We start from the raw sequence: 12,728 nt of genomic DNA, 5'->3' as shown, positions 1-12,728 counted from the left end.
GTTGCCCGTGGGCCAGTTCTGAGAGGCCCGCAGCAAATTCTGAAAATATAATTGCATATGGTCCACACTTATAGCTTCAGCTCAACTCTGTTGCACTTCTCAGTTTTAACACTAGATGGAGCCAGCTCTGGAGATGGAACTACTCCATGAAACAAAATAAAAACTTACCAGGAGCTACCAGAAATGACAGAACTGAAGAAACACAAAATAGCATGTGAGTACCGAAGATTTCAGACACAGTGGGAAAATGAAAATTTCTCTAAAGCAAATCGATGGAAAGTGTGTGTGTCTGATTTGCAATGAAGCTGTTGCTGTAATGAAAGAGTATAATGTCTGTCGATACTATGAGACCAAACATCAACGCTACACATCGTACACCGGTGTGGAATGAACACAAAGTCAAACAAATGGCAGTCAGCCTGCAAGCTCACTCACTAAACTCATTGCCCAACACGGCAAACCGTTCTCAGATGGTGATTTCATAATGCCTCATCAAAGTCACAGAAATAATGTGTTTTTGCTCACATTTTTCATGAGATGAACTCAAAGATCTAAAACGTTTTCTATATACCACAAAAGACCTACTTTTCCTCAAATATTTTATTGTGGCCAGCCTAAGGCGCACTGTGCAACAATCATGCTGTCTAATCGGGATCTTGATAAGTCAGACCTGTGAGGTGGGATGGAAGTGCATTAAAGCAAGGAAGCCACTTCACAACATTGTAAAACTGTGCAGCAAGATCTTGGGGGCCCAGCAGACCTCACTGTCTAACTTGTTTTCCAGACAGGTGAGGAGGAAGGCTCAGAGGATCTGGCCCACCCTCTCCATGGTGAATTTTGTTATTTGCCATCTGGAGCGAGGCTCAGGTTTCCTACAGTGAGAAGCAACAGATATACGCGTAAGTACTCCTTTGTACCCGTGGCCATCTCTGTCCTGAATGCTGACCAGAGGAGAGAAGCAGGTACTTAGGATTGATGGTAAAACACGTTAGGTAACTCAGTTCCATTTCCATCGATTCAAGTCTGTACTGTGTCCCCCTTGTGTACTGAATGTCTGGTGTGTTTTTCTTTTCTTTTTATTTTGTACTTTTCTGTATACCCATTGCTGTACAGCCCGTTGCTCCTTTGGAGACACTGAATAAATAAAGTGAAGTGAAAGTGAAAAGTGAAGTGCTCACTAACAGATTCAGACAGATTTGTGACCAGTATTGGAGAGAAATAGGTCTTTTGTGTGTACAGAGAATGTCTTAGATCCTTGAGTTCAGTTCAAGAAAAATGAAAGCAAAAACAAACGTGGTGCATTTGTATTTTTGTTCAGAGTATTAATCTTACATGAATTCCAGTGTCTGAATTAGTGGAGTAAGTGGTAAAGCTGAGACAGAGCCCTCGCTTGTCTTGTGTTTGATTAAGACAGAAGTTTAATCCTTCACTCTGATACTTTTGGTTCCAGATGAGACTGATCTAATTTTGGTTTTCTGCTGCTGATAAGCAGGCAGTGCCCCGAGCTACTTAAAATCTAAAGCTACTTATTTTTTGCTGCAGCATGCTGCAAGTCATATATGGGTTCACTAAAAAGTTTGGTTAATTTCAGGTTGAACTCAGCTGGAATCTCAGCATTCTGCTCTGCCTCAATACACTTCAGAGTCACAATTTCATGACTGGAGGATCCAACAGCCTCCTCCTCCAACAGGGACAATTATAGGTCCTGTGTAAAATGCTGCAGGATGCTTTTGTCGTGGTTAATCCTCTATTCCACCTCGAATAACACCGTGCGCACCCCAGAGACTCCACCAGCTACAGTGAACGTAAACACCAGAGCTGGGTCAACACATCAGAGGCCTCCAGACTGACCAGCTCCCATCTGTTTCAGACTTTCACAATATCAGAATATTATTCACAGTAAACACCAAAAAAAAATATATATATATTTCAGCCTAATATCATTATTGGGTTTTGAGATCTGGGGCTTTAAAAATGTGGCACAACACTGATTTTACTCCAAAGACGAACAGTACAGAAAAAAAAGACTTGTTCTATATACTAACAGGTGTCAAAGTCAACATCAAGGATGACTTACTGTTAAATTTGCTGATGATTCTGTCATTGTGTCTCTTTTAAATTCAGATGATCAAGACCATGGCCCTGTGGTGTCAGATTTTATCAGTTGGTGTAAATCGTCTTTTTTAGATATCAACGTGACCAAAACTAAAGAGATATTAATTGATTTTAGGAAAAAGCAGGATGACATTCCTCCTGTAGTTATTAATGGACTGGCTGTGCAAGTTGTACAGAACTATAAATACCTTGGAACCTGTATTGACAGTGGATTAACCTTTGAGCACCAGATTGACCAGGTATGTAAGAAAGTTCATCAGCGCATGCATTTTTACCGTAAACTCAGGCATTTTAATGAGGACAGCACTTTTATGAAGATGTTTTATTCCTGTTTTCAATCAATCAATCAATTTTATTTATATAGCGCCAAATAACAATAAACAGTTGCCCCAAGGCGCTTTATATTGTAAGGCAAAGCCATACAAAAATTACGTAAAAACCCCAACAGTCAAAACGACCCCCTGTGAGCAAGCACTTGGCAACAGTGGGAAGGAAAAACTCCCTTTTAACAGGAAGAAACCTCCAACAGAACCAGGCTCAGGGAGGGGCAGTCTTCTGCTGGGACTGGTTGGGGCTGAGGGAGAGAACCAGGAAAAAGACATGCTGTGGAGGGGAGCAGAGATCAATCACTAATGATTAAATGCAGAGTGGTGCATACAGAGCAAAAAGAGAAAAACGCTCAGTGCATCATGGGAACCCCCCAGCAGTCTAGGTCTATAGCAGCATAACTAAGGGATGGTTCAGGGTCACCTGATCCAGCCCTAACTATAAGCTTTAGCAAAAAGGAAAGTTTTAAGCCTAATCTTAAAAGTAGAGAGGGTGTCTGTCTCCCTGATCTGAATTGGGAGCTGGTTCCACAGGAGAGGAGCCTGAAAGCTGAAGGCTCTGCCTCCCATTCTACTCTTACAAACCCTAGGAACTACAAGTAAGCCTGCAGTCTGAGAGTGAAGCGCTCTATTGGGGTGATATGGTACTATGAGGTCCCTAAGATAAGATGGGACCTGATTATTCAAAACCTTATAAGTAAGAAGAAGAATTTTAAATTCTAGTCTAGAATTAACAGGAAGCCAATGAAGAGAGGCCAATATGGGTGAGATATGCTCTCTCCTTCTAGTCCCCGCTAGTACTCTAGCTGCAGCATTTTGAATTAACTGAAGGCTTTTCAGGGAACTTTTAGAACAACCTGATAATAATGAATTACAATAGTCCAGCCTAGAGGAAATAAATGCATGAATTAGTTTTTCAGCATCACTCTGAGACAAGACCTTTCTAATTTTAGAGATATTGCATAAATGCAAAAAAGCAGTCCTAAATATTTGTTTAATATGCGCTTTGAATGACATATCCTGATCAAAAATGACTCCAAGATTTCTCACAGTATTACTAGAGGTCAGGGTAATCCCATCCAGAGTAAGGATCTGGTTAGACACCATGTTTCTAAGATTTGTGGGGCCAAGTACAATAACTTCAGTTTTATCTGAGTTTAAAAGCAGGAAATTAGAGGTCATCCATGTCTTTATGTCTCTAAGACAATCCTGCAGTTTAGCTAATTGGTGTGTGTCCTCTGGCTTCATGGATAGATAAAGCTGGGTATCATCTGCGTAACAATGAACATTTAAGCAATGCCGTCTAATAATACTGCCTAAGGGAAGCATGTATAAAGTGAATAAAATTGGTCCTAGCACAGAACCTTGTGGAACTCCATAATTAACCTTAGTCTGTGAAGAAGATTCCCCATTTACATGAACAAATTGTAATCTATTAGATAAATATGATTCAAACCACCACAGTGCAGTGCCTTTAATACCTATGACATGCTCTAATCTCTGTAATAAAATTTTATGGTCAACAGTATCAAAAGCAGCACTGAGATCTAACAGAACAAGCACAGAGATGAGTCCACTGTCTGAGGCCATAAGAAGATCATTTGTAACCTTCACTAATGCTGTTTCTGTACTATGATGAATTCTAAACCCTGACTGAAACTCTTCAAATAGACCATTCCTCTGCAGATGATCAGTTAGCTGTTTTACAACTACCCTTTCAAGAATTTTTGAGAGAAAAGGAAGGTTGGAGATTGGCCTATAAGTAGCTAAGATAGCTGGGTCAAGTGATGGCTTTTTAAGTAATGGTTTAATTACTGCCACCTTAAAAGCCTGTGGTACATAGCCAACTAATAAAGATAGATTGATCATATTTAAGATCGAAGCATTAAATAATGGTAGGGCTTCCTTGAGCAGCCTGGTAGGAATGGGGTCTAATAGACATGTTGATGGTTTGGATGAAGTAACTAATGAAAATAACTCAGACAGAACAATCGGAGAGAAAGAGTCTAACCAAATACCAGCTGAATCACTGAAAGCAGCCAAAGATAACGATACGTCTTTGGGATGGTTATGAGTAATTTTTTCTCTAATAGTTAAAATTTTATTAGCAAAGAAAGTCATGAAGTCATTACTAGTTAAAGTTAAAGGAATACTCGGCTCAATAGAGCTCTGACTCTTTGTCAGCCTGGCTACAGTGCTGAAAAGAAACCTGGGGTTGTTCTTATTTTCTTCAATTAGTGATGAGTAGTAAGATGTCCTAGCTTTACGGAGGGCTTTTTTATAGAGCAACAGACTCTTTTTCCAGGCTAAGTGAAGATCTTCTAAATTAGTGAGACGCCATTTCCTCTCCAACGTACAGGTTATCTGCTTTAAGCTGCGAGTTTGTGAGTTATACCACAGAGTCAGGCACTTCTGATTTAAAGCTCTCTTTTTCAGAGGAGCTACAGCATCCAAAGTTGTCTTCAATGAGGATGTAAAACTACTGACGAGAACATAAAGAAGGAATCATATCCTTAAACCTAGTTACAGCGCTTTCTGAAAGACTTCTAGTGTAATGAAACTTATTCCCCACTGCTGGGTAGTCCATCAGAGTAAATGTAAATGTTATTAAGAAGTTTTATTTTTAAGTTTTATTGAATCTGTTCTTACTTTTTCCTTTATCTGCTGGTATGGGTTTTTTAATTTGAAAAACAAAAACCGTCTGGATCGTATTGTAAATGAGTGCAACAAGACTGCTGGCGTTTCCTTAAACGACCTGCCATCTATATATAAAAACAGATTAAGAAGGCGAGGTTGATCTTGGACGATTCCAGTCACCCCCTGTACCCTGAGTTCACAATGCTTCCATCTGGTCATAGATTTATGTCTAAGAAATGTAAGACCAGTAGGTACAAGAACTTTTTTTCCCCACTGTTATTAGATTTTTAAACACTATCACGAGTAGTTTTTAAACTAGGTTTTCTTATTACTGAGTTATTATGTTGACTGTGTGGTGAGTTTTCATGGTGACTTTTTATGCCATATTTAAGATCATGTTATGTTTATGTATGTCCGAATGTGTTCTACTGCTGGCTATACAACAAACTGCCCCTGGGGGGCTAATAAAGTCTACTTGATACTTGACTTGATACTTGAAAGATGCTCAGTCTACTTAGTAATTACTTCTGAACTATTCAAGCTAGATGCATTTAATTACTATAACTGAAGATTCACAGCTGGACATTTGTCAGTTTATAGTTTGCTAAAAAGTGTTTAAGAAATTGCTTTGGAACAGTTTTGGGTTTCCACACATTTTCACATTTTGGGATTTATTTCTTGTGTTGTAGTACTATTTTTGGTGATTAAGTATTCTTCTGAAAGAAACAAAATTTTCTGATTTATGCGGCATTAAAAAAAAAAAAATTCTCGCCTATACTTCAAGTGCATATTGCTCATATGTGAGAGGGTCCACCATAAAAATAATTATACCACCAGAAACAGCGTGTCTTCATTAATACATTCTCAAAATATAATTATTTATTAATTAAGATATCAAATATGCCATGTTTCACCACAAACAGAAGTGTCAAATATAGAACCACTGCACTTAAAATTATATCAGAGAACTAATATTTGTATTTTATGTCTAAATATTCATTCATCTTATCTTTATTTTGTAAGTTTGACAAAACATGGTTCCATCATTTTAAGAAACTACAGTGTCAGAAGCAAAAGATTAAACAAATACTGTCTACTTCAAGAGTTTGGACAAAACACTGATTCGTTTTCACCATCAGATGGAAGTTCATCTGCTGGAAGTAGAGCATCAACAGTCTTCATGATGTCTACACAGACATCCTGTCTCCGGGACCACCTATGCGTCTCAGAGGGACCATGAGGACGCACAAATGTTAATTGTGCATATGGTTCCTCATTCCGACATTGCACCAATATCTCAAAAACCATTAAAGATGTAAGGCTGAGATTCTGTATTGTGTCTCCTTGTGGGAGACAATCAGTCTGGAACATTTTCTGAAATCTGATGATTTGAGGTGGATTTATCCACCCGAGTGGTCGTGGATCTAATGGAAGGCCTCCTTACAGATAATCAATCACTTCTGCAGCTTTAGAGCCAAGTCCCCTGAGCAGAGGTGCCAGGATGGCATGTCCATTAAAGGTGAAGAGCCTGAGGCCCCATGTATCATGACAGCCATGATGCAACCTCCAAACCTAAACAGACTGAGACGGTGGACACATTCACAGGTCCCAACATCACCACTGATGACATCATCCAAACCCAGCTTCTAGGTGAAGGGACGAGGTCAGTGATCAGACCAAACACTCACAGTGTCAGGGCCACTGTGCTCCCCCTTTGGTGGCTGGATCATCATGACACAAAGCCAAAACAAACAAACAAACAAAAAAACCACACACACACTAAACCTGCCACAGTGTGACAGGTCAGATTACATTCCATTCCGTTTCCCAATCACATTCCACACCAGTCAGTGATTTCCACCCCGGCTGCCTCCATCTCTTCATCAGAAGACATCCACCATGTTTTTTTCCTTTCGCAACTCTGTAGCTCTTTCATTGAGTCATGGATCCTCCTCCTGAAGTCCTCCTTGGTCTTCCTGATGCCTCTCTTCAGGTTGGCGTGGGCTGTGCTGTAGAGAGCCCTATCACCATCTCTGAAGGCGGAGTTTCTCTCCTTCAGCTGGTTCACCCCCCTGGTCATCCAGGGTTTCTGATTGAGGTCAACCCGGATGTGTTTCTCCACTGTGACCGTATCTACACAGTTCTTAATGTAACACCGTACAGCAGGGGTGGCCAAGTTCGGTCCTCGAGAGCCACATTCCTGACACTCTTAGTTGTCTCCCTGCTCCAACACACCTGAATCCAATGAAAGGCTCATTAGCAGACTTTTAATGAGCCTTTCATTGGATTCAGTTTAAGTATCTCGGGGTCTTGCTCACGAGTGAGGGACGGATGGAGCGTGAGATCGATAGACGGATCGGTGCAGCATCTGCAGTGATGTGGTCGTTGTATCGGACTGTCGTGGTGAAGAGAGAGCTGAGTAGGGGGGCAAAGCTCTCGATTTACTGATCGATCTACATTCCAATCCTCACCTATGGTCATGAGATTTGGCTCATGACCGAAAGAACGAGATCTCGAGTACAAGCGGCCGAGATGAGTTTCCTCCGCAGGGTGGCTGGGCACTCCCTCAGAGATAGGGTGAGGAGCTCGGCCATTTGGGAGGAGCTCGGAGTCGAGCCGCTGCTCCTCCACGTCAAAAGGAGTCAGTTGAGGTGGCTCGGGGATCTTTTCCGGATGCCCCCTGGACGCCTCGCTGGAGAGGTGTTCCGGGCACGTCCCATTGAGAGGAGGCCCCAGGGAAGACCCAGGACATGCATCTCTCGGCTGGCTTGGGAACGCCTTGGGGTTCCCCTGGGGGACGTGTGTGTGTGGATGGGGAGGTCTGGGCGGCTTTGCTTGAGCTGCTGACCCCGCGACCCGACTCCAGATAAAGCGGAAGAAAATGGATGGATGGATACTTCTCCATAACTCCGTGACCACACAATCGCTTTGATGCCATCGTGAACCTTTCAAACTCTTCCCTTGGGGTTAACACGTTGGTGGGTGTCATAATGCAATTCACCACCAGAACAGTACAGGGTGTGACAGTTTTGTGAAGACTGGCCTACTATCCCATGAAGTCTACTGTCATGAAAGTCACTGATCGTGAAACCGGAAAAGTGAGATTCTGGAAATGGTGCAGTTAGCGGACCAATCACAGCCCGTGCGGTCTCGATCATTTTGATGTATAGCTTTTGGGAGGTACACGTCTGGCTACAGAAAGGGGCTTGGAGGGGGTTCGCAATGACACAGAGGGCGCCAAGTGGCTACGGAGTTACGGATACAGAGCAGCATAAATCTGGCTATAGTCAGTCCTATCCTGGTCCAGAGGCCTGTGTCAGTGCTTGTTTCTTCATTCCATAGTGTGACAAAGATGAGAGTCTACAGATCAATCCATAAACAGTTTTCCAACTTGCAAACAAAATGGCTGCATATTGCACTTATTTCTAAGTGTGTTTGCGTTGCTATTCTGTGTATGAAGAACTGGACAAAGACTAGACAGAAGCCAGTCCACCAATCAGAAAGACTACAAACATTACAGTTACAAACAATGACTGTTTTCTCCAAGTCTGTACAATCTACAGCAAGTAGACTTGGTCAAAACCTGTAGCAGCTGACACACACACACACACGCACGTGTGTGTGTGATGCTCATAAGATTTTGGTGATTTGGATTTTTTTTATCCACTTTCCTGAACAGTTTCACTGATATCATGTGTTTGATGTGTGAAGGACCTACTTTGTCTGACATCCATTGAACATTCCGGTGTTGATAAAGTACGGGCACACGATGGTGGTCTTGACGCCATCCACTCCACTTGCCAGCAGTTCTAGATTCACCGCCTCAGCAAAACCTACTGCCGCAAACTTACTGGCACAGTAATCTGTGAACCAGAGACACAGGGTAAAAGAAAAGACAAGTCAAGTCCTGTCTGGATACAGTCACTAATCCGGCCTCGTTAAACCGGCATACATGGGATTGAGAAGCCTCTATTGAGCCAAGCCATTCCAACCCAAATTTGGATTCTGGTCAAACCCACAGCTTTCTCACAGGACCCGGGTCAGGATTTAGAAAAAAGTTCCTGTAGAATGAACACATTCACACACTTGTGTTCAGTGACACAAAAGCTTTAAATACAACAGTAAAGACACATGTAGACTGACAGAATGAACAGGTGAGCACATGAGCCTGGATAACATAAGGCCACACCCTTCACACAAGCCGTGCAAACCATAGCCACCAATGAGGGAGAGCAAAGACACGCCTGTGGCACAGCCAGCAGTTGACCACCCTGGTGCCTCGTCCCAGCCCTGTCCTTCAAACATTCTCAAAGGTCATCAGCCTTTGAGATTCAGAAATAGAACCATGAGGTCAAAGGTTAGGTGTTTGGTGACAATGGCATCTTTGCAGGAGAAAGAAGGTCCAAGTCTTTAGTGTCCTGGTGCTTCCCGTCTCACTGTATAGCTGTCAGACTTTGACTCTAACCAGCGACCTGATGTGACGAGTGGACATCTTTGGTCCAGTCCATCCCTGACAGTTTACCAGAATTATTCTAAACCAGTAACTGCTGTCAAGGACTGATGGAGTCTGAAAAAAAAATTCTGAGCCAAGTTGCTGAACTTGTTTAGAATGTGGACACGTGTGCAGGTCACCATCTCCAGCGAGTCATCAAAAGTCAGGACAGATCTGGCAGCGGTGCTGCATATCACAGGCACGTCTCAGAGTGATCTAACGGACCATCGTTGAGCTGTACGGACTGCTCCTCATGGTTCAGCACGCATTCAAACTGCAGATTATCTCCGAAATTTAATGATGTGTTGTCACATGACCCACTGCTAAATGTGTAGGTTTTGATACAGGAGTCAAACTGCAAGCTGCACGGTCAAGTGCTAGAAGCAGACCACCTCGCACTCCAGAGAAGCTTGAAGCATTTCATAGTCTAAACACAACAATTACTCAGACATCAGGGAGGCTGATGTGAAACGTGCACGCTGATCATTCAGATGAGTGAGTGTGTGCTGTGCTCACATCAACACACACCATCTCCCAAATGTAGCCAATGTTTCACGGTGAGAGTGGCATGCCTCACCTGAGTCTACGCGGCCATACGCAATATAGTCATTTTAGCAATACCAACGATGCTCTGGAGAAACCTGGTATCAAAGACATCCAGTCATCACCTGAGGCCAATAGTTTGAGTCCAAGCCTCAGAGTTGTGACAATCCCTCTGGTGGTGAGGAAGACTGTCTCCAGATAGATTCCAAAAGAGGATGGTGGATGTGGAGAAAATCTACACCCAGGGATGATCTAGAGACACCTTGGTGTGGGTTTGTTTAACGTGGGAATGTTATTGTACGCCAACAAACATGGTCCTTGACAGATACCTAACCTGGTCTGATGGCTGGGAAAGCAGGCTCGCGTTCAAGGCTCCTGTTGGACCTTCATGATTACCATCATGATGATAGGGCACATAAGGTTCCCGTCATATTTCACCCCAATAGGCATTCACCTACTTGACCCCTTACCCAGGTGTCACAAGGGGATGACGAGTTGAATTTTGACAGCCATTCAAGCTTCAGAACCACGTCATGAATCTGAAAGCACCTGGGGCCTCATGTACAAAGCGCGCGTACGCACAAAAACCTGGTGTACGCCCGTCTCCACATCCATGTGCAGATGTATCAAAAGTGACTTGAGCATGGAAATTTGCGGTGCGTCACGCAAAAATCCTGGCTGGCGTACACAGGTTTCTACAGCTGTTGTGCTCTCCGACATGTACAGGTGACGCAGGGAGCCGTTAATAGTGTGAAAACAAGAAGTCATCAGAGTGATGTGCACATCAGAGACACACTGATGAACAATTAACACACCCACATGTTTGCACTTAGATGGATGGATATAAAAGCACGCGCAAAGTGATGCGTAAAATGGCACTAACAATGGCTGCATTAGCATCAGAGGACCTTGCACATGGTGCAATATGACGTGAGCGTGAACTCAGGGAACGCGAGGATTTACTTCCAAATGAGGATAATTGGCTTTGAAACCAAGGCCACTGTTAGTGGAGTTGCACACAGAAATGCAGCTGGGCCAGACCACAATACAATGTGGACCCAGGAGTTGTCTGTGCCCACACAGGTGCTGACCACACTGTGCATCCTGGCATCATGAGCATTCCAGCGTGAGCTGGCTGATCAGTCAGGCGTGTACCAGTCAACCTTGTGCCGAGCCACGCCAGCTGGAATGCAATCATCTGAATCTCATCCAGGCACATTCCAACATTACAGTATGCTTTGCAGGAGAGACAGTTTCCAGAATGTAATCAGAGCTACTGCACACGTTGCCATAAAGGCACCATCACATGATGAGTTTGTTTTTTTTAATAGGAAACATTTTCATTCCATCAATGTTCAAATCTCTGATCCCCTCGGTAAATCATTTATGGAAATCATGGATGCATTAGGATTTCAGCAGTTCGTTCATGGTTCAACCCATATCAGTGGTAATACTCTGGATTTGGTTCTTGCACGTGGCCTTGCTGTCACAAATATCGACATCCTGCCTCTTGCATCAGCGGTCTCTGACCACTCGCTTATTAGGTTTACAATTACGTTGCCGTGTTTAGTGGAGCAACAACCTTGCCTATCATTGCGGCGACTGAACTCGAAGCAAGACTACCTGAAATCCTAACTTCAAGCTTGATGAAATTTCAGTCAGTAGACAGTCTTGCAGATAGCCTGAATTTAGTGCTAAAAACCACACTTGATAAGATTGCGCCTCCTCTATTAAAGCAACGCCTTCCCAAAGCACAGACACCCTGGTTCAATAGTTATTTGCGTGACCTTAGGAAGAAGGCTAGAGGGTTGGAACGGAAATGGCGTAGTTCCAAACTAGAGGTGTTTCACCTTGTGTGGCGTGAAGCTATTTTAGATTATAAGCATGCTTTATTGGCTACGAAGCAGGCGTATTATTCTGAATTGATCAACAAAAACAAGCATAACTCAAAGTTCCTGTTTGATACGGTGGCATTTCTTATTCATGGACAGCCACCTGTTGGTCGTTCTCCTTTTTCAGCACAGGACTTTCTGGACTATTTCGAAAAGAAAATAGAAGATATTAGGTTGAGCACATCTCAGCATACTTTGGTTGAATCATTGTATCCAGCTACTGAGCTGGGGACTACTACTGAGGTGCTACCTAGATTCATGGAATTTAACAGTATCTCACAAGGTGTGCTGACGAAACTCATGATGTCTACTAGAAGCACAACCTGTTTATTTGATCCTATACCAACAAAATTGTTTAAGGATCTTTGGCCCATTCTTGGGCCGACTGTGCTGGAAATTGTTAACCTTTCTTTAAACTCTGGATGTGTTCCAAATTGTTTTAAATCTGCAGTGGTTAAACCACTACTCAAGAAATCTAATCTTGATCCTGGTGAATTGAAAAATTATAGGCCGATATCAAATCTATTATTCTGCTCTAAAATTCTGGAAAAGGTGGTTTCACGGCAGCTTCTGGACTATCTTACTGAGAATGACCTTTTTGAGCCACTGCAGTCTGCTTTTAGAAGACATCACTCCACAAAAACAGCACTTATTAAAGTAGTTAATGATCTTCTGCGAGCAATGGACTCGGATACTACTACAGCATTGGTGTTGTTGGATCTC

The 12,728-nt window shown here is 42.8% G+C and overlaps 1 protein-coding gene across 3 annotated transcripts in view; it reads right to left on the bottom strand.

The window, feature by feature from the left end:
* sdr16c5a (short chain dehydrogenase/reductase family 16C, member 5a) overlaps positions 1-12,728 on the bottom strand; it is a 77,928-nt gene that overhangs the window by 41,618 nt on the left and 23,582 nt on the right. For all 3 annotated transcript variants that reach the window (XR_004564066.1, XM_034183171.1, XM_034183172.1), the window contains one exon: positions 8,797-8,941. Coding sequence is in view for 2 of the 3 variants with exons in the window: in XM_034183171.1 (XP_034039062.1) it covers positions 8,797-8,941 (145 nt within the window). In the remaining variant the exon portion in view is untranslated. The remainder of the gene's footprint in view (positions 1-8,796; positions 8,942-12,728) is intronic.

Source organism: Thalassophryne amazonica, chromosome 12, assembly GCF_902500255.1.
Source record: "Thalassophryne amazonica chromosome 12, fThaAma1.1, whole genome shotgun sequence".
Taxonomy (NCBI): Eukaryota; Metazoa; Chordata; class Actinopteri; order Batrachoidiformes; family Batrachoididae; genus Thalassophryne; species Thalassophryne amazonica.
Note: the sequence above shows the minus strand (reverse complement) of the source record. Positions and strands in the feature narration are given on the sequence as shown.